This window comes from Trematomus bernacchii, unplaced genomic scaffold (assembly GCF_902827165.1).
Source record: "Trematomus bernacchii unplaced genomic scaffold, fTreBer1.1, whole genome shotgun sequence".
NCBI classification, from domain to species: Eukaryota; Metazoa; Chordata; class Actinopteri; order Perciformes; family Nototheniidae; genus Trematomus; species Trematomus bernacchii.
In genome coordinates, this window is record NW_022987313.1 from 7,753,206 (window position 1) to 7,776,765 (window position 23,560).

The 23,560-nt window shown below is 38.0% G+C and overlaps 1 protein-coding gene across 2 annotated transcripts; it reads right to left on the reverse strand.

Moving 5' to 3' along the window:
* Positions 1–1,328: 1,328 nt before the first annotated feature.
* Positions 1,329–22,864, reverse strand: ppm1aa (protein phosphatase, Mg2+/Mn2+ dependent, 1Aa). Of its 2 annotated transcripts, none has more exons than XM_034131806.1 (6): positions 22,486–22,864; positions 20,665–21,518; positions 20,445–20,562; positions 18,751–18,862; positions 18,613–18,670; positions 1,329–1,434 (listed from the first exon to the last, which is right to left on the reverse strand). In XM_034131806.1, exons 2-6 carry the CDS (start codon positions 21,499–21,501, stop codon positions 1,399–1,401), a joined length of 1,161 nt encoding a protein of 386 aa, XP_033987697.1. In that variant the 5' UTR covers positions 21,502–21,518; positions 22,486–22,864; the 3' UTR covers positions 1,329–1,398. The 2 variants fall into 2 exon arrangements, with proteins under 2 accessions (XP_033987697.1, XP_033987766.1); XM_034131875.1 differs by lacking the exon at positions 1,329–1,434 and adding an exon at positions 9,753–14,331 and having other exon boundaries at positions 22,486–22,861.
* Positions 22,865–23,560: the final 696 nt, after the last annotated feature.

Consider the following 23,560-nt stretch of genomic DNA (forward strand, 5'->3'; position numbering starts at 1 on the left):
GTACGATTTTGAGAGACTACGATGTACTACGGTAAATGTAATACCTTTAGTTACTTTGCAGATTTGGATTAATGATGTGAAATATAATCAACACTTAAATAAGACTTTATTTAAACCTGGAGTCAATTCACAAGCTACTCTGATACAACGTCATTAAAACTAGCTGCACCTTTACCAGCTTTGATAAACACTTTATTGGATCAATAATTATAATTACAACATATAATATATATATTTCTGAAATGGACCAATCTGCATAATTAGTACTTTTACTTTTGGTACTTTAACTTTTACTCTGAATGCAGGACATTTACTTGTAACACAGTATTCCTACACTCTGGTACTTCTACGTTCATACAAAATGTACAAATGCTGACGAATAGAGTACTGTTTTAACGTTTAGTGCCTTTGGATCAGGTTTTAAAACTTATATACTTCTGTGTCTGATTTTGTTAGCATGAGAATATGTGTTGATTCCGTTGGATATAAGTAAGGAACATATTTTAAAAATAAAGAGTTTAAGTCTATATAGTACTTAGAATTAGACTGATGATGAAACAAATATATACATTTTTCTTTTCCCACAGCATTGGCACACACTTTTGCACTGAATAGTGAAGTTATGGAGATCTGTTAAAAAGCCAATTTATGTCTACCAAGCAAACCCTTGTACTATGGATCTGAAGACTATTTGATGCAGAAGAGGACACAAAAGTGGAAACAAAATCCTCAATCAATGAATGTCACTTTTGTCACAATGAGAAAAGAAAATATGTCGCTCGATAAACCTTAAACCTCGATAATGCATTTGGTCAGAAATAAATACTGTAAATACTGTATGTATTTGATCAAATCACTTATTTCTACTATTTGTTAAGGGGAAATCTTTTCATTCTAAACTTCAAACAAAACCCTGCCCAAAATACAGTATTTCAACAAAGAACAACAACAGAAAACTCACCTTAAACTGAACTAAATAGATGCAGTGACAGTTTTGAAATAAAAACAGGAAGAGACATAAAACTGTGTCAAAAGTGCAACCCTTAATCGCTGTGATGGTTTATGTGGAAATGCTTAAATAGTAAAGCGTACGAGTGTAGAAATTAAAACCTTAATGAAAGGATAATTGAGCTCACTGAAATGGAGCAGAAATGATTTCATGCTGACATTGGCCGTCACCTATTATTCACTCAGTACATATACACAATAAAATTATACATGAACTAAATATTCTTCTAGAAAACTGAGGTTGCAGCTAAATTGCTAGACTCTGACCTTGTCTTTTCTTGTAGTCTACTAAATAGTTTAAGCTACAGTAATTGCAATGTGTTGTATGGCTGTATTTAAGTAAAGTGGGAAGGAAAACATAGAACCAGATAATGCTGACACTGAAGGCACTTAACGTCTTGGATTCCTCTTCACACGCTGGTTGACCTGAAACACAAGGCAACACAATGGCATTCACATAACACAACAAACAATAGAGTGGCAGCTGTGTTCAAGGTTTTATTGGTGGACATGAATTTCACAAAGAGCCATTCAAGCAAGATACTTGAGATGTGCCAATCAATGCAGATATACAGTACAGTACATGTCAGGGTCAACTTTTGGACACGAATGCTGATCCGCAGGCTGTGAAACAATCTGTGGTCATAGTGCAGGAATACATGTACCTGTTCCTTTTGGAGATTCAGCCTTAGCTCAGCACCATTGTATAACTCAGACTGTTCATATAAGACACGTAAGATGAGGTCAGGAAGTGACAAAAGCACTGCATGTTTTGTGGTGGAGCAGGAAAACTGAAGAGCAGCACAACCCTCTTGATTCCTCTTGAGTCAAACACACCGACAGCATAAATACAAGGCTGCTGTTAGGCTCAAAGTTTTGCTTTATGTCTGTTAACATATAATATAACGTGATTAAAACGTTTTTAAACGGCCTCCAAAATCCATAGAGGCGGAGATGATACACTGTGTCCCTGAAAGGAAAGCTACCGTAAAGAGTTTTCAACAGTGGCAAACAAAGCTGCAGTTGTTAATGACACGAATATGTGTCCAAATATATACGTTACAACTGCATTTACTGGCATTTGAAGGGATTCACTGCTCCTGATGTGTGTAAAGGCATGGAAATGTACACAATCTGATCAGAAACAAATGAAACCCTTCAAAGACAGCCATCGGAGAAACCCAAGGAACTACTTTGAAGCCCTGATTAAGGAAAATATAAGATTTCCAAATGAAAAGACACCCCTAAACATGCATACACTAGATTATTTGGAGATTTCAATATTCTCTTCTCTTTATAACCTCTAATAAAACATAATATTGAACAGTTATAATGTCTCCTATTCAGGAAACCACACATAGAGCATAGATGTTCTTTTAAGAACCAACATTATTTTTGAATTGGATAAATAAATACGTTTTTCTCATATTTAGCAAGTGGCCTGAGTAATTAATGAAGTCGGCACACCTTTATATGTACACCATCTTTCTCATTTTCTTCTTCTTTACTGAGGTTTAAAGTTTTCTCTAATTTACTTTGACCTTCCTAACGATCTATCATAGTATGATCAGATAAACTAAACATTAAGAGGGGTGAATGGGTGAATTCCCTGCACAGTATATAATAGTATTTCATTAGTAGTTAAGCCACTTTTGGAATGGTGTTATAGTGACCAAGACAGGTGTGGATAAGTTCCTCTTTGAATGGGTTAAACTGCATGGAGATCAAGTGTTGAATGACTGGTTGGGGCATATAAGATGTGCACACAAATGAAAACTACATTAAATAAATGATGAAAGGAGAGGAGATACTTCATTATGGTGATATAAAGGAACAAATGCTTGCTTGACATCCTCTGATTAGTTCTTGTTTTAGCTGAAACCACGGAAGAAGAGGATGTCTGGGTCCTGGGGAGGAGAAGAGCAGGATGGGGAAGAAGTTTGAAGATACAGATGGAGAGAAGTGACGGCATGCAGGAGGAATTACACCCACAGGCCGCATGCTTCCAGATGTCAGACGGCATGCATAAGAGATGAAAAAGACAGATGAGTAAAAAAGAAATGAGACCGACGTCTTGTTGTTTCTTCTGTTCAAACGACACGTCTGCAGATACGGAAAGGGATCCCAACGCAGGAATGACTGAAGTTTCGTATTCTTTTTGCATGTTAAAGGTTTTAATTATATGTGATTTGTTATATTGTCTGCAAATGGCAGTAACTCTCCCAAAACATTTCACACATGCTTAAACCTTCAACAGTTGTTTTGTCAGCATGTGAGCCCTACTGGTCAAAATGTTTCAAGGTTTTTTTTTACCATGGCATTCAACCCTGGAAAAGATTCCCATATATCTTTGGTTGACACTGACAGCCTACTGTACTAGACAAGAATGTGAGTTCTGTATAGCTCAACGCTTTTTTGTGTTTCACTGAGCTTTTTAGATTGAAAAGTCACTGCTGTACAATCCCGGAGAGAAGGGATCTTTACATTTGAATGTGTAGAAATGTGTAGGGTAGAAGAAAATCCATGTAATGTCAGAAACAGTGAACAGAAACATTTGCCGTAAAAATGACATCCATGCCGAAGACAAAAAAAAGTTGGTTATTTTCTTGAAATGACAGCGATAGTAAAAAGAACAAATCTCCTCACAGCAAATCATAGATATTTATGGAATATACATGTATCGTAGACAATTGTACCTATTCTTTTGCACACATGCCCAAACAGAAGCAATTTGCTTGAATAAAATGAGAACTCTAATCTTTTGTGAACAACACAATAATTGTTCAGATATTTCAACTTACACAAAAAAATATGAATTCACTCAATAACAGAGCCAAAGAAAATGAGAAAAACTGTACAATTGACTCATCTTTAAGCATTATGACTTATCTTTTACAAGGGCCCAAAGCGTGATGACAAGACGCCTACAGACAGTTTCAATCTCACCGCCTATTGACAGACAGGAGAGAATGCTGCAAGCGAGAAAAGGGCTGCGCAGGTACAAAAGAAAAACTATTTTCTAGCGGTCGCATCAATACATGTTCTCAGTAAAGCACAATAGATGGTCTTACACAACAGGGTAATGACGAAAATTGCTAGTATAGATTGACAGAATGCAGCAATGACGGTACTTGACAAACACTATACGCCTTAAGCAGTGCTTAACTATTGAAAAATAAATATCAACTGCATATTTAACCCTTGCCTTACAGAAAAAATGGAATTACATCTGTGTCTTCCCGCTTGCGGTGAGTTGTTCAGGTTTTGTTGAGGCTACACTTTGTGGTTTACTTAAAAAAATACACATTAAGTGTTTTTCAGTCAGTGTTTCGGAGGATCTGTTGCTCATCTTTCCTAATGCAGTCCAGCCATGTATTTTAAGACTTTCCTCTAGCCACATTACATAATGGTGCCGTTTGGAAGTGATGAAACAGCTTTCATGTGTAAATCATAATGACACAGGGAGCTACGAGCAAGCCATATTACGTTGAATAATAACAACCATGATTTTGTCAAATTTAAACGGACACTCCAGTGATTAAAGTTTGGGGACTTGCATTAGACAGAATGATGTAAGCAGCAGAGGAGGAGATACTCCGACACCAAAAACACTGCTAATATGTTTACATTATGTCTTCGCATAAGATAATGAAAATATGTTGTTCATCATTGTACCTGTCATGTGGCAAAAAGGTTGATACTGAACATATAAGTAAACATTTTATTGACAAGGTCGGACATATCTAAATGATACTAACATTGCAAAACAATGTATTTATATACAGCACTTCTTATGACTACAGCATATTTTAAACTTGTGTATGGTTATGTTTAGGCTCTCACTTAGTTATGGTATAGGAAACATTGTGGTTTTCAGAGAAAGTAAATCATAAATCGCATAACGGTGCGATTATAAACATTTAGCACAACAACAAGCTTTAGCTTGAAGTGTTTGCATTGTTTAAAGTTAACCACACAAAAGATACAGGATGCTTTTGTATACCCTGTCATTCATTCAAAAACAATATAGCCTGTGAACATAATCCAAGCGATTACATTTACAAGCTCGACATCATTTGGGAAACTATTAAGCAGTGTTTTAGAAGACAGGATTGAAAACACTTGATCCTAGATTTCCAAGAATGCAACTGGATTAGCAGCTTCTATAGGGATTTTAATTAAGACTTTGTGAAGCTCCTCCATAACGAACTAAGACAAACATTTATTATATAGACAGTGTACTTTTAATACATTACTCTCCTTTGAGGTACTTGATTTGAATATTTCTATTTACTGCTCCTTTGTATGTAATAATCTTTCCACAACGTCTATCTATATAGATTCAGAATCATGTTACAAAATATAATTTAAAGAAAAAGGAGGATGTATTATTGGTGTACTCCTACAACATTATTGTTCTTTTAGTGAAATTGATAAGCTGCCTAGCATTGTATTTAACATTATAATTAATTAATTATAATACAGGATATTACTTTTTTAATTCTGAGTTTTACTTTTAGTGCTTCAAGTATATTTTGATGCTCCCACTTTAACTAAAGTAACATTTCAATGAGTATTTCTACACTGTAGTAATACTCATTTTAATTCAGTAAAATATCTAGTAGTTATTTAAACATGAATAAAAGTTGTACTTTTAACTATCCTGCCCTATAAATGCAGGTCTGTCTAACGATTACATTTACTCCGTTTCCACCATTATGTTAAGAAACACACAAAGTCTGAACTACTGGTCTATCACCTAAGAACAACAAAACAAGAAGTAGAAAAATAAACATTATCAATAAAAATACATTATGATAATTATTTAAATTGCTTTACTATAAACAACCATGTTGCAGTGAAAGGGGTTTCAGTCATGTTGTCTACCCCCTGCAGCTGTGACACACAGCTAGCCACTTGCCAGACGAGATTTCTCTCCCGCTTCTCCACACAATGAAATATGGATACGAGCGGTGGGGATAGTGGGCAGCTGTCAACAGTTACCACAGCTTTCCGCCACCACTGATCCATCAGAACCACAACAGGGCTGACCTGCTGGCTACGGCTGACATTCATCCTAAAGCTCTCCGTCAGTGTGGAGGAATGACAGGACGCAACGTGGCGGTGGGAGCCAGCGCTGATACAGGCCCTAACAAGGAGAGGTGCTGATGCTAATGAGTTTATCTGTGGCTCTCTAACAAGTCTGCAGCGTTTGATGTCCTAATTTACAGTGAGCTGTGTCTCAGGGGTGCGGGATAATGAGCTGGCCCGGGATTCCCAGGGCAGCAGCTTGTGTAAAACACACCTCATGCAAGGGGACGCTCACTCCCACCAAGTGTAAGTGAGAGACAGAGAGAGAGAGAGAGAGAGAGAGAGAGAGAGAGAGAGAGAGAGAGAGATAGAGAGAGAGAGAGAGAGAGAGAGAGAGAGAGAGAGAGAGAGAGAGAGAGAGAGAGAGAGAGAGAAAGAGCAGGAAGGACATGTCCGCAGGAGAGAGGAGGGCGTGAGGGGGGAGGGAGGGTACATGTCATCTCTGCTTGATATGCTTGTTTGTACACACCAATCATTGAATCGCTGCAACCAAGTGAGAAAAGCTTGTGTTCTCTGTGACAAACTGACCTCGGGCAACAAGAACACTCACAGAAAGAGGAAATGGAGAAGGAAAGCAGCATAGTGGAGGGGGAAGAAGAAGAAGAAGATGCCATATAAAGACAGCAGGGCAAATGTTGGGTTTGATCCTAGCTATGTCGTACACAAACTACCAGTCGTCCCTTCTTTGCCTTAACTCAATCTAAATATATATTTCTCCTTTTTTTTGTACAGATCAACCCTGAAAAATCTGGCTCCCAGTGCACACCAAAGCAAATTAGCAAATGTGGAGCTCAGTGACCTCAGTGCAGAGACCATCCACGCATAGTACGCGGTGTGCCCCCCCACCCCCACCTCGTACTGCTGCGTCTGCATGGCTGCATTAGTCAGGCTCAAATGGGTTTTTTCCGCCATGAGAAGCAGAGCATGACATGCGCTAAACAATGGCAGGCAGATGACGAGCCAGCTCCATTTGATGATGGCCTCTTCCGACGTGGACGCTTTTTTTGGGGGGGGGGGGGGGGAATATAAGGGCAGAGTGATTCATTAGGGGTGCACAGGTGGCCCGGGATCTAATGAGCCACATTTTGTTCAGTTCTAACGGGCAAATGGTTCCCAGAGTTATGTACAGGTCGAAAAATAACAAGCTTGTTTTAGATCAGAGTTATTATTTTTCTCAATTTAGTTGTGAAAATGTTTCTTAATTTTTTAGCACATTAATCTACTAGCTAAAAGGTTTCCAAAGCAACAGAGGGGACATATTTAATAAGAAGAGGCTAAAAAGGCAACAACACGAGGGCAATGACCATTAACATACCAGATATTCAGTGTGATGTGACTTTAAAGTCGAGTGTTAAAGTGCTGTTATTTCATTCAAAGATGTCAGCTACATCTACTTAATAAAAGAAACACTGACTGTTTCCATCAATTAACTTTCAGAGCTGGTGTTCCTGCGCAGTCTCAGCTATTAACACTGCCCCCCTCTGGTTTACTGGCTGCTGGATTAGGATCCTGTTAGAGTATTGATCAGTCAGACATTGAGTCATAAAACAAAGCTGGGATACATTTTTAAAGGTTGTATCTAATCATTGATATCCACTGACTGAGAAATGTTTTTTTATTTTTTATATATTCTCCTGAATACATACATATTTGCAAACTCTAAACTGCATACTGCATCTAATCTGTCTTCAGTTTCTTTAAAGAATACAGAACAATGACCTGTGGTTCTAGGAAATTGGGATTACTTTGTGGAATACCTGACCTCTAACTAGCCTGACTGTAGGACTCTCACATTTTATTTTATGATTGCTGTAGTGTCTGATTGGTAATCTTACACCTTTGTATTTTTCTGTTTTCTTTTAACCAGGAACACTTAACTAACATGTTGGGTAGCCTGACCTTCCTCATGTATGCTGTACCATGTGCAATGTACCATGTATGTTCATAAATAAAAAACTTGAATTACAAGAATACAGAAACATATCTCCTAAAGAAGCTTGTTTTAGCATGCCAGTCAATTCCTCACAGGAGCCACAACAATCCAAATTGTACCTGATCTATTAACTGCTCGCCACTGAGCACCGTTTGAACGTTTGACCTTCTAACACAGCTCATGACATTATGTTGACATTTGAAGTAATCCCTCCCACGGTTCTTAATCCCGGTGGCCGTGGACCGCCATGACCCACCGTCTGAGCTCAAGAACCTGACATGCACTCAGCACACACTGACAGAAAAGGCAGGGAGACCAGTCAACAACAGCACTGAGCTTCAGGAGCACATGGGGCTCAGGAACACGCTGCGTACAGGGCGTGTTAGTTTTTACACACACTGCGAGCACAGACATTGAAGGACAGCCCCTGATTGTTCCTCTCATGTTTACCATTATATTTTTCCCCAAAAACAATGAACTGGCAATTTTTGAAAAAACACAGTTCATTTAAATACAATTAAAGACCCAAAAATAGGTGAAAAAATATTCTACCATTTTTAACCCATTTCTTAAGTGATACAAATAAAATCTGTCCTTGCTAACATTTTCATTCAATACATAAAAACAATGATCTTTTTTTTCATTTTGGTTTCACAAATTGATCTAGGACATGTCATTTTTAGCAAACATCTTTAGATTAGGAAAAAGGCGCAAGTTAAGGAATGGGTTAAAAGTTGTCATGCTGTGGGTGAAATACTTTTTCATCCAGATGTGGGACAAATCTTGAAAGGGGAACTACCCATTTTTATTTATTTTAGATTATTCCTACACTCTAAAACTAAAAATGTATTTGTGTACATGAACAACTTTCTCCCAAATCCCAAAACTAGGGTTCCAAAACTCAATTAATCTGTAAACACGTTATGACAGAGAAACCAAGAGGTTTGTTCTGTGTATATGTGCCATTTTCTGTTTAAGAACAGAGAACACTGATAGAATAAAGAGGATTTGGGTATAGAGAAAACTAACTTTGTGTGGAATCACAAAATCAGTCTCTTTTCATATGGAGCAGATACAGACTTTACATTAAGGAAACCGTTTGAGACTCATACAACTGTGAATTTGATCATGTAAATTAAATATTGCAATGATTTATGTAGTGTTCGCCTTTGAGGATACCTTCACAACATATATAATGCTGTTATATGAACTTGCCAGGTGTTTCTTTTTTTTGAAGATCCTATATATACAGCTCTAACTAGAATCTAATGGCAATACATGGGAGGCACAAACCAGCGCTAACACGAGGACTGAACACCATTCATTTACAGTAAACTTCTACATTTTAACATTCAAGTTGTCTCTAGAGTCGTGTGATTATAAGAAAAAAAGCCTGCGTTACATGTTATACTTTGTAAATAGTATCACAATTTTGAAGATTTACGTTTGCACTCAAGCCCTAAACTTACTCTAATGCATGTTCAAGTGTTAGGATGGTGCAAAGCTAGTAACAGATTACATTACAAAACTGATTTTAAAAAGCAAGTTTGAACTGTGTTCTATTCACTCCTGTTTTCAACAATTTACGCATACTATTTAGTAATATAATGTAACTTTTTCTGTAGAAACTGTGAGAATTTCTTTCAAGTTGTTTTTCTTTACAATGAAAGAAGGTGTTGCTTGTGCAACAGGCCCAAAAAGAAAGTGATGAATTGAGAGGTACAAGATGACAACCCATTTATTTAGTAATACATTCTGCAAACTAGAAATTTTATTCAAACTTCAAAGGCTAAAAAATGAAAGAAAGGCGGGGAAGAAGGGGAGAAGATGTAAGGAGCAGGGAGAGAAATGCATCAATTCACAAGCAAGGAATGCAATTTGTTCAATCGACAACACAAATAGTACAATTTAGTTCAGGGAACAAAGCTTTTTTAAACATTTTCTTTTTTTCTGCCATTCCTTTGGAGCTAGAACATAATACAAAATATACAATTATTGAACTTTGTAAAATCACTCACAGAGGCCTCTGAGAAGCATTTGAATCAACATTGACAATACTTATCTACAGCACTCTAAAGCTATTCTTGAATGTAATCATAAATATAGCAGACATGAATGTATGTATGCACATTTTGAATGCTTACGAGGTTACCATGTCAAAACACTTGCATTGGTTAAAAGTATGACATCATATGCAGTGAAAAATTAAATAAGCTTTCAAGACCGAGATTTGAAAAAGGTAACATGGGGGGGGGAAATAGCATACAAACCAGCGATGGTTGTAAAGTTGTACCATGTGACAACCAGAACAAAGTCACTTTGTTGATCGCTGACGTACCCTAACATGGGGGTTTTGAATCTAGGAGAGCAGAATTCCTCTTCATAGTGTTTTATTGAACCAGTACTTTAGCGGGGCAACATGAGATTGGGTAAGGCAAATCGGTGAGCTTATTTACGAGCTGAAAAAGGTCAGCAAAGTGAGGCTCAGGTCGCCCTGTGAGGGGACGAATAAACCTCAACTGCTAAGGGTCACACAGTAAACGCCACAAGCGAGGTACATCGATATGTACAAGTGGGCGCAAGAATTTCAAATCTCTTCAACGTCTGCCAGGTTGTCCTCCGTACAAGAATATACAGGATGCATTCCAGGCAACCAAAGGTAACTCTGTTAATAGCTTTATCATCTTTTTTTCTACAATAACAATTTTCTAAAAAAACAAAAAAGATGATTATACATGATCAGTGCATATGATTTTTGTCATTTTGTCACTTCCCACATTTCTAAAACCCTGAACTCTCGATACAATTCTAGATTTTAAACTAAGTGAGCTTCACACAAGTAGACAAGGTGGTGAGCGTGTAGGGCGTTGTTTTTTTAGGTTGTTTTTTAGGGGGGGGGGGGTAGCTTATACGACAAGGCCAATAGTGTTACTAGTGACTAAAGTAAGTTGTATTTGCAGTAGCCACTTAAATCGCTTCGTTAACATCAGCACAATTCAGTCAAATACTGTACACGAGCACAGGCTTATTCCACTCAAATAGATCAGTGTTCAAATCAAAAAGTCTTAGGGCCACAAAAACAAATGCTTTCTCCCTCTCTCTGAACAGTTTGGATCTACATAACACAAGACAAACACTTCCTATACATGTTATGAGGTATTTCAGTTCAAGAAAAAATAAAACAAGGAGAATAAATGTTTGGAAGATTTTTTTAGGGGGACTGGGGATGTGGGACAAATAGGGATGTGATATTTTACATGATTTCAACAAAATGCACATATGTAATAAATCACACCCAAGCAACTCTCAGTATCGACTAACACTTCAGCTACAGCAATCTTGAAAAGCTTATTTCTACATTTTTCATTCTGTGGGCCGTTATAGAAATGGATAATTAACCAGCATCGTTTAGCGGCCACAGCCTGAATTTAAAATCTCTAGGGCAACGCGGGACTATCCAGGGGCGTGGGGGGGTATCGATGGCCTCGAGATGAATATAAATATAGTTTGTTCCTCATTAAGCGTGAAGAACAACGGCATGAAATGTTGCTTCAAGAGTCGTCATCAACAATGGGTGCTGATAAGTGTTTGACAAGAGACGATTAGTGCACTCACTTAATACAAATACAAGCAATGCATCGCAAAATAAAACTCATCTAAACACAAAAAGGCATTTTGATTACATTTAGTCTTCTCTCAAACCTACTGAATCAACTGGCTTGAAGTTTATATTTTACAAGAGCACAATAGGTTTTGTGAGTATTGTAGATAATCAATACTGCAATTTGTATATAATTGAACAATGTTTTTACTGCTCTGTTTTTTATTGCATTTGAGTTTATTTTGAAGGGGAGGCCGTATTGAGGAAACCACATTTCCATGCAAATAAATAGAAAGCAATCTGCTCAATGACTAGGTTCATATTGATTTGTTTACGGCTGTTTAAAAGAAACCCTGTGGAGGTCAGTGTAAACACACTTAGGTTTACATTCAACACTTCTTACCAAAATGCATCCACAGAGTACCCTTAAACCTATTCTTTAAAAGGGATCTACTTTATATTGTTACTTGTGATATAGATAATTAAAAAAATGTAAATAGCTTTATTAAAAAATAATTGAGTGTCTTTGGCCGTTTTGCCACAAAAGCATATTAAAGATTTGAAAACGAGCTACCACCACAAACCTAAATGCGGTGAAAGTGTTAGGATTGTCTTTTTAATAATCGAGGAGTTGCACATTTAGTACATTATTATTGTGTATTTTATAAACGTTAAAACCCTCAGTGTTGATCAGAGGGACACCAGAGTGACTAGAGGGAACCGTTAGTCCATCCCAAAACAAACCAGAATCACATTTTGTCCATGGCAAAAAACTAACTCAAGCGACATGATTTATTCCTTGAAAGTTTAAGTCAAAAATATATACATACATTAATTTCCAACAATGCAATTTTAGACAAAAATGGCAGAAAATAAATCCGAAATAAAACCATTTCTCTTCAAGAAATATATCTACTGTGTGTTAAAAACAGATTTAGTCAGAGACTATTCATCTTTTCAGAGGGGTAAATCAACTAGCGAGTACGAATCAACCCGCAGATCACACACTGTAGCAGCAAACTGTTGTGCTCTGGCTTGTGGTGCTGGGGGGGGGGGGGGGTTGGGCAGAGCACTCTGTAGGAATAAAAAGGTGCTGTACAACCATGAGAACTCATCGCAGTAGGCAGATTTGTTCTTGGTTTATATGTCTGACTAAAACCCCTGTGAAGAATAAAAGTAGCCTTGTTGTTTGTCCTATTATCTGACTGGTAATCCTGTAAAATGATCAGTTGTTAAAAGGTAGAAGTTAAAAATGTATCTGTACCACATGCAAAATCTGAATCTCATGAAAAAGAAACTTGGCATAGGCTGTCATAAAGCTGAAAAAAGTGATATAAATCATATGGCACCCACAGTGGGTACTGGTAACAATGTATGTTAAGAAACTGATATTTCAATATGACACAATAGATGTGTAAACTAGTCTAGACTTGACTAACTGCAATGCATTATACACGTTGGGTAAATTGAACTACTTGTGTCATCTCAGGTTACTGTATAGTTCTGATATATAGCTTGATGTTGTTCAGATAGCGTTACAGCATGTAAACTCTGTTATCCCAAACGTTTTGGAATAGGAAGTAGTGAAAGCCTCTGCTGGGTGGAAGTGGAACACTGGCTGAGAAAGGGCAGACGGAGGGAAAGCACTGGGAGGAGATTCCCTTAAACTCCAGCCTGGTCTGACCAATCCACCCTAGTTAGATTTAAATTAGAGTTGCACACACAGATCTGCCTTTACACTGACACACGTGCGCACATACATACACACAAGCACCCACGCACGCTTGCAAGTATCTATTTGCACAGACAAATGTGTTAACCGGGGTCTTATTTTTATCAGATGCCTCAAAAAAAAAAAATTTCATTTCAAACTTCCAAAATGACTCGAGAAACACTTTGCCATTATTATTTGAGCATATACAGAAAACCACTTACAAAAATAAAATACAATAAAAAAAGCACAGGGGAAAAATAATTAGGATTTAAATGGTTTGATATAGAGCTTAGTGTGCTGTCAACTATACAATTTACCCGTTTCTTAAAAAGGAGCATAGACTAACTGAAAGGGGGAAAAGGGAAAGTACTGTAAAAGCGCAGAGACATTGTGCCTGGAGGACAAGCAGTAATATTCACTGAATAGACATTTGATACAATTCCAGAAGAGCAGGAAAAGGCAGATAGTGCATAAAAGGTTCTCTTTTTCATTTCTTTCATTTTTTAACTTAAAATCAAGCTGCATTAAATACAGGCTGTTTGTACAGGACAATTGCACTTCACAAAAAACAGAAATATACAAACACACACAAGGAAATGTGAATCAAATTAATTACAGCAACAACAAAAAAATCTGACTACTTAAGCTGATTATCTAACAAAAATAAAGAAAACCTTGGGGACTCACTTGTTATGGGTTACTTTAGAGGAGAGTATCAAGGGGAGGGGTGAACATAAAGGGGGGAGACAAGACGGTGGGGATCCTGAACTCCAGAGTGGACTGGTGCTGCACTATTCCAGGTTTGTGTGCATGCAACTCCTCTTCTTCCTCCCATGAAATTCCCTTCTTAGAAACCAAAAGCTCCGAGTGACGGAGACAGACTGCTGAGCTGCTGTGGGTCTGGAGAGGATGGTGGTTGTAAACTCTATGCTGTGTTAGTGGTGGGAGGTTGTGTTACCACATGTCGTCTGTGGACGCAGAGTCCTTGATGAGAGAGGAGAGGAAGGAGAAACCCTTCAGACTGGCTCTAAAAACCATCACATCTCTACCAACAGCTGGAGAGCTTTAAGCATGTATGACACACACTGACAGAACACAAATCATCCAGGGGTTCAGATTCAACAGCGGTATTTCCCCAAATATCCTAGAGGCTTTTTAAAATGCTGCGGTAATCAACTTCTCAAGTGTGTAACACATCTATATACCATTGCTATTTAAAACATTCATTACTCAGCAACTGTGTATAAGGTCAGCGTGCCGTGTATCATTGTTTATCGAATACGCAACAAGTAGGGGCTGAAGCTATATTAGCAATATCTGACACAATATTAGCATGTTTGTTGTTTCAAATATCTCTTTTTCAACAAGATATAAAAAGCCGTTAAGCAGTATTAATATTATTTTAGCATCCTTTCATCTATCCAAATCCACCAGTCAAGAGATCACTTAAATTGGTTGCTATATTTATATTTGTTTATACGTTTTAACATATATTAAACCAAGCTACAGCATTATGCAGCTATAAATCATATGCAATACAAGTATGATATAACTGTCTTTCTTAATGTGGGTACAAATAAATGAGAAGCTACAATTTAAAACTGCAAATAATCAATTATTCACACAAACATAAGATGTATACAACCAATGATAGAGCAGACTGTATTGCTTCTTCAGACTTTTTACTGATGTATTTTTGTGGCAATGTTAGGCAACTCTTGTAACTTGCCACAGCTATTAGGTCGGTTTGATGGTGAATAACGAGTTTGTGTGAACTTGTTCAGACTTATTTTTCACATAGACCTAATGACCTTTCACTGCATGTTCAGGCATAGACTTGGCATCAATCATTTGGGCTGGAACAGTTATTGTGAAAATAGATTAGTGCAGTAGCTTCTTGCTAAGAGTTAAAGCACATAGTCACAATGACTGGCATTATTCTCATGACTGTTGTAACTGCCATGTTGTTTCAGCTCTACCTGCATGATAGGCCACTAGTATTCAAAAGCCAATCCTTAAGATTAGTATCAGGGCTGATCTGGGCTGATTTGAATAGAGTACCAGCAAAAATTCAACCAGACAAACTTCCGTAATTTGACTGTAAGTCGGTTCTCTTTGTTACAGCTGGGTTCTACAGTGAGAACATTTTTGCCACGTGTTAAAATTAAAAGTAATATTTAGTTTAGAACTGGAATTTGAGGCATAAATCCTAAAGAGATGTTGTATGCTACGCTTGCTTTGAATGTGCCGGATACATAATAACACTTATTATCTTTGCTGCTATTTAACTATGTTTATTTCATACACAGAGCATTTTTTTTTTTTAGGGGGTAAGTTAAATTCTATATCATCAAATGTTGATGTTGTAGTTTGATTGTGCACTAGGCATCTATGCCATTACAGTTAATATACGTTTTGAAAAGGACTTGGTACCGGGCAAATAACCGATCCAAGAGGACTTGGGATTGGGAATAGAATATTATTATTATTCATTTGGTTGTCGTACTTACTCTTTAACTTTCGGGTTTACAAGAAAGTCTAATTGTTATTCTATGTACCAAAGTATTAGTACACAGATATAGCGGTACAGATCCGTACTTAAGTTGATAATTCTTTTCAAAGTAACCTTTTTGTTATCTTTCTTTATGGATAAAATAAATAGTTTTCACATGATCTATTGCTCCTTAAACTTCTACCTTGTTAAAAAGCCTCGAATACTGCTGTGATTTGTATGGAAAGGAATTGTTTTGACTTGTTACTTTCCCTTATTACAAACAAAGAAAACTGCCAAACATGTAATTGCTTGATTGAGATGTTTAGAGAATTTAGCAAAAAAGCAAAAACAACGCTCCCGTTTCAAATGTCAATAATATTATCATTATAGTAGCTTCTGTTCTGTTATTGTCATTTTATAACAGGACAAAGAAAAGATAGAGAAGAACAGTAGCCCATCTGAATGTAGGTACATAATACTGGAAGTTTTTCTAGTTATTATTTCATACCTAGCACAAAATGTCCAAGGTTAGTCACAGATTGCACACAATAGAGCAGACCAGTATATTGAGCTTGGCTGATCTTTGACACCCACCACTGTATGCAGTCAATGTGTTCAGGTCTACATCTGGCATCCTCTCTTCTAAGGATTTATGATAAGATGGTGTTTTTTTACACTTGTTCTTTTACACTGACACTTTTACTAATTAATGTGATACAATTGCAACAGCCTTATTGACATATCCCCCAACCTTTTCTGTATTTTGTGGTGCTACCAGAGTTTATAATGGGCTATTAGGATTTGTTGTCACTGCTCTAACCCTCTGTCTTCATAAGGACATACTCTCCAAAACATGACCTGTTCATGTAAAGGTCTTTCCTGAACAACTGAGAGCCAGAACGAGCTAGATCGATAAATCCAAACCAAGCAACAAGGCACTATCTGTTCAGAGCAACATGTGAAAGGGAGGATAAGAGATGTCACTAGAGGAATTTAAAAAATAGATTGAATAAAAAACAACAAAGGGCTGCATGACATAATGTCTGAGGTTTGAAAGGAGGCAAGTTAGACTGACAGCACAAGGCAAAAAGAGCTGTGTGGTCTAATGAAAAGACCACCAAACTCTTCAGACATAGCGCAGCATTACGGCTGCAGGGTCCTGTTGTCTCTCTATTGAGCATCGTACACCACATAGTTTCACTAAGGTAAGGGTTCTAACAATAAAGCACGCTAGATATATTCTTAAGGAGAAACTGCTAGGAAATACCAAGAGAGTACATTTGGGAATTTCTTTTAATATGTCTCTGACAATATTTTGACAGCAGTCCCCACATTGACTGTCAATATAAGACAAGCTTCACCTTCTTTCTTTTTATTATCCATTAGTTTGACTTTTCCCCATATGAAGCAACCAGAGGATGCTTGCATTCTTAGTTTTACTTCAGTATAAATGTGCTTGTCACTGCTCAACCTGACAGCCGTAGAGCCAAGAGGATGATCAGTTGAAAGACAACTCCTCCAACAAATGGGTTTTTTGTTATTATACTGTCTGTCTGACATATAGAGCTTAGGATAGAGCGGCTGGTTGCAGCAGCTTTTTCTCATGGCCTCTCATACGCCCTCTCATCATTAGGAACAATTGGGCTCAGAAAAGACGCAGAATGGCTTCAGAACAATAACGTTTAACTCTTTTGGGGGCTGTGCGAAACATCACATTTCAATTAGATTCTTTTTAATAACTTTGTGTGCAAAGATTATAAATAGTTGTCCAAGAAGAACTGAAAGTGCAAATGCTGCTAAAAAGGTGGTTCAAATGACTACGCTCTCCAAAAAAGGTTGAATATGGTAAGAAATACTGTATTAAGTGTTTTATAGATGATTTGAAAACATTTGCAAACATTTAAAAGAAACTAATTTCACCTAATCCATAGAAAGCTTTGTGTCTATTTAGCCCATTGTGTATTCAGGCAGCACCACATAATACAGAGGAGGTCAAGGGGCCCGAACGCTCTCTGAAGGTACCTTCATTTCCCCAAAACTGAATGTGAGAAAAGTAATTCCTAAAGTCTATCTCTATGCAAACATGAAACACTGAAACAAAGTCCTAATTTGCACAGTCAAGGACAAGATAAAATATGCCTAATTCAAATGAGCTGACCCAGTGAGCTTATCTGAGGTAAATTCAAAAGCATGATATCTGAGTGGAAGAGGCGACCGTTTTCTGGTCCGTTTGTATATAAAGGAATGATATGCAATGTTCCTCTTCGAAACCATGTTGTAAGAGAGTCCAGATTGTTTAGCCCATCCACACAAATACCAGACATGTTTGCTTATTAGCTCTTCCCTCTTTGATTTAAAAGAGCTCTAATTAGTGAAATCAGCTCATGTGGAATGAAAGTCAGCCTTTTTGGCCTCGGACCGCAATGCAATTGTGTTCCATGGTAAAAATTGAACGAAGTAAGGTGTTAGCCTTGAAAAATATATATATGGTATCACAAAGTAACATAGAATATTAATAAAATTTTCTGTTTTTCAGATTCACATGAACGGGACAAAAGGCAATGAGACAACCATAGAAAGGTCGCTATGCAGGTCTGTAACGTTTTTTTTTTAATTAGACCTGGCAACAGGCCTATTTCTTTGTTCCATCTTGTTGAATACTAATAACATGCATAAATTGGTTAAGATTTAGCTGGTCACACGTCAAAAAGCATGCATGCTACACGCCAAGCCCACCTTCAGGGAGTTAGAAGAAGAGTTGGGATACTTACTGTGTCATCACTTCGGTAGGGGTTGAGTTTGTTGTACACTGCTTCAATAACACTTCGTCTGAGGGCAAGAAAAAACAAACATTTTAGAGGTTATTGATACCATCATTTTCATCTATTCTAAGCACAAAGCTCACTCACTTGCTTGCCAGCTCCCCTCCAGGAGGGAGGTTAGGGACGCTCTCAGATGCTAACGTGCGCATAACATGGACCAAATCCGGGACACCTTCATCCCCCTGCTTTTTGATGATCTCTGTTGGAAGAATAAGATTAGAGAGTTAGAGAATAATTATGGTTGAAACATCTCTTTCTTAAAAAGGTCACTATTACATTACATTGCATTTAGCTGACGCTTTTATCCAAAGCGACTTACAATAAGTGCATTCGACCATTATCAAGCTTAGATTTAAGCATAGAGGTTGGTGCTTGGTTGTTATTATTCTTATTATTACTACTAGGTCTGGATTAAAAAACACTATATTTAATAACACAAGACAACTTTACAGCAAATTTCTTCTCTACATCGAGGATTTACAATCCTCGCCCACATACTCGCTGGGGCCAATCATTGGGTCTCTTATACCGACAAAGTCATTTTTAAACATGTGAATTCCACTTAAACCGGGCCTCGGCCATTTTCAAATGGTAGTTGTCTTGAGAGCATCAAAGTTTGCATGTGCCGTGGTATTTTACAAGGTGTTTTCTTTCTCTAGTGTCGTTTGAATGCAGGACAGGGCATTAAGTGTGGAGAAGCCAAGGTTAAGTGCCCGACTGCTTCTTAATGAAAGTTTCTATATATACACACAACATCTACAGTATAGCACGTGTGTCTGAATTGACAGCCTACGGATAGTGACTTCTGAATGCTATATTGATTGTAAAGCTATTTGAGGTGATGTTGTGATTCACATTTGTAGCCCATATGAAATAAATGGACTTCCCTTTTCTTTTTCTCTAGCTCCAGTGAGAAACCATAAAGGAATAGTAGTGTAACAATGAAATGCAGTGGTAATGATTTTTTAGACTTATTGCCAACTACTGTAACAACAATAGACAATTATTAACCAGAAAGGTTGAAGTACTTTTTCCACATTGTCAAGTCAGCATTTAACAATAAGTGTAAGTTTAATTCATAGAATGGCCTCCAAAATTTAAATATGTCACCATCAGTTTTCAAAATTGTATTGTTATGGTAAATAGATACTGAGGTTCTTTGCTTAAAAAGGTAAATGTAATGAATGGCCTTGTATTTTACACCTTGAATGTACTTGATGAAAGTCTACTGAACATAAACACATCTAGTGTGGGGGATTCCTTTTTCTAACATGACATTACAGTAAATGTCAGGTATGAATTGCAAGGTATTTTAGTTAGTGACAGAATCAAATGCTATGACAAAGACATTTGAAAACAACTGGGATGGGTTATTCTGTTGGATAATTTTGAAAATCCAGCATAATGATCAACCCCATATGTTGTGCGTGACCTAATTAAGATGCATTAGACATTTACAAATGCCCAGTGATTACACAGATAACAATAATCTGCCATATTAAGAAGTTGCCTATTTATTTTGTTTCTGCAGACCAATGTATGTTCTCTGAAACAACAGTGTTGTTTCTTTGGCATGAAAGCATTAGCAAACGTTATATTTTCCAATAAGCCTAGATGTTAATAAGGCTAACATTATTCAAAACGTTATGTAAACTAGAAAGAAAACATGGGGTTTACACTGACCAAAGAAACTATGATACCAAAAGGGAAAAGTATTATTATGTCAATATCCCATGTTCTATGGTTGTAAACTAACCCCAAATATATTTTTGCTTTCTTACCTTCTACTCTGCCCTCCAGGTATTTATCCAGCTCAGCCTCCCGTTTCACTGCTTCTGGAGAAACCTTTGGTGCCCCAGGAAGGCAGATCAACACAACACTCATATTGTCCCTGCTTCCCTGTTGAGGAATAAATAACAAACACAGAGGTCATGGTAATCAACAACATTACCAAAACAAACATCACAAAATGTCAATGCAAGTTTTGTGGACATGCCATACCTTGTACAAGCAGGTGTCAACAATTTCATTGCTGACTCTTTCAAGATCATCAGTCACCTCTAGCCTTGACCTGACAAAGTCACACAGTTCCTCATTGGCCATGACATCCCAGATGCCATCACAAGCTAGTATAATGAATTCATCTTCCCCCTCACATCTCTCTATTGCATAAACTTCGGGCTCAGGAGAAACAAGCTGCTCCGTCGGGCCTTTTCCATGCACGCACTTGTAGTCGAAGTCTCCCAAAGCCCGAGACACAGCTAGAGACCCATTTACTCGCTGGATCATGACTGATCCACCGGCATTCTGGATCCTTTCCTTCTCCAAAGGGTTGCTGGGTTTGTGATCCTGTGTGAAGAAGTGCACCGCTCCACCCCGGCTGAGGAGTCCCCGTGAGTCGCCACAGTTGATAAAGTAGGTATGGTTTGGAGCAATCATCACTCCCACTGCAGTGGAACCACTGCGGTCCACGCCATGCTTTTTCTCAGACATGCTTCGCATGTGCTCATCAATCTGCAGAAAGCCCGTGCGGATCCCAGTCTTGATGCTGTCGACAGAGGGGTCTTCCTGTAGAGCACTCTGGAAGTCTGGGTTGCTGGTGATGTGCTCGAGCAGGTGCTCACAGCAGTACTTGGCCACCTGTGAGCCAGCGTGCCCATCATAAACAGCAAAGAATGACCAGGGGTCGAGACCATGAGGCAGACCAATTACTGCTGTGTGTGCATCTTCCATCTCTACCCGCCAACCCTGCATGCTACTCAGCCCATATCTCACGTTGTTGCCTTCACCACGGGAATTGTATTTTTCCATCTTTGGTTTGTCCAGAAATGCACCCATTGTGTACTTCTTAAGAACTGTGACACAAATGAAAAGACATAAATCAATATAAAAGATATGACAAAAATTTAGTGTTTCCTAATAATGCAAATAATTTAAGAATTGTGGCAATATTCAGCTTCTAATCATGTAATAATGCAAAAGGCATACTATTAAAGGACATTTACATCAAATAGTACTGCATATCTAGTGCCAATAAGGACACAGTGTTCTATTAAAGCGGGTTAAAAAAAAAAGTACGTATTTCAACCAATTGTTGCAAAGATTAGTATATTGGAGTATATTAGAGCTCAGTTCAGGCACCATGCTCTAATCTAAAAATAGTAGACATGTGTACACATTCTGACTACATATTAGGGTACACTGCTATTATGGGTCGGATTGAAACGCCCTTAAGCCAGTGCCTGATCGATCTTATGTAATGTTGTGACTATAATGTAACACACGTTGTTATTTTTTGAATACACCATTGGGCAGCTCTCTGACCTTCGCGGTGCACAACACTTCACCATAGTAGCTAGTCGGGTTGTGTTAGGTAAAGCTATCGTTACATGCCTGCAGAGCTAACATCAGCTAACCGACTGACCAGTTACTCAAAATCAACCACAAAACAATTTCAGGAGCTCTTCAAAATCCAACATTAATGCTAACGTTAAGGTGAGCTAATACACAACATGAACCTGCTCATTAAGGATAGATTTTGCTCTTAGATTTACGGAAAAAGTTAGCTATTTAGCAAGTTCAGACCACAACCCAAATAAACAAACAGCCTTGCCTAGATACGGGCCTTGACCCTTGTCCCTCACAGCTAACTTTGACAGGCCTCCCTCCACCATGGTTTGCTAACGTTATGTTAAGGAAAGGAGAGCCCTCGGCCTTGCTAACGTATTATCGCCAGCGTCAAATGCTAACACGGCTAGGACAGCTAACTGCCAAACGTTCCTGTACCGCTGCTCGCTTTAAAGAAAACATTGTATGACTTACCAAATATCCGAAATACAAGCTGACAGCAACGGAAACTGCAACCGTGACGAGGACTGAATGGCCTCCCTTCACACCTGAGAGTGTACACCGACGAAACTGGGGGGTTTGCGGAGGTTAGCTAGGCTAGCTAGCCAGTTAGCTAGCAATGAGAGCAGTCGTCACTCGGGATTCAGTGCATATAAATGGTGTAAGTGCGGAGGTCCCTCTTTGCGTATGCCCGTGATGCATTACATTATCTCAGCTGGCGATATAAAGTATATTCTGACAGATTTTTCAGGGAATTTGTGGGCCGGAGCTTTGCGTGGCCAAGCCAGGGGGGAAGCTGAAACGTCTGTCTCAGCCTCTCCACTAGACAGCTTGACAGCTTGCTAGCTAACGTTAGCTTCGGAGGAGCAGCGAGCCCCGGGGACGGTGTAGTGGCTGCACTGCGTCATTACAACTTCCGGGATAACAATGTCTGAGGCATTATTTGGTAAACACAATCTTAAAAACAACGGGGAAAGTGACACATTGAATATAACAACATATTTCCTAAACGTTCTAATTCATCATAATATAAAGAAATACATTAAAAGCTATAAACAAAATGTATGATTCAAAGGATTTATTCAGAACAAGTTTTAAAAGTAAATAATTGTCACCTATGCTATATTAATGTACGTAATTTCTTATGCATACCAGATCCATAAATACAGATTCCTTCTATTTCAAAACAGGATAGTGTAAAACAAGATTTTTTTTAAATTTCTAGTTAAAAGGGTTAGGGTTAGAATAACATCATCATGATCATGAATAATACAAACCCCTCGTCAAATATTGTTCCTCTCTTAAACAGATGTTAAAGGTGAACAAAGGTATATTCTGTCGTCATTTTATAACATTTCATTTGTCACTGTATATGTTTTGAATAAAGTTGCTTCAAGTCAGCCATTCTTTTAACGTAACAGCCACAGACCATAGACTGTATATAAAGCCACAGACCCAGACCGAGGACCGAGGACCCGGATGTTGCAGGTTGCGTACTAGAAAACATGACATCATCCCTGAGTTGAGTCGCTGCGCAGGAGGCATGTAT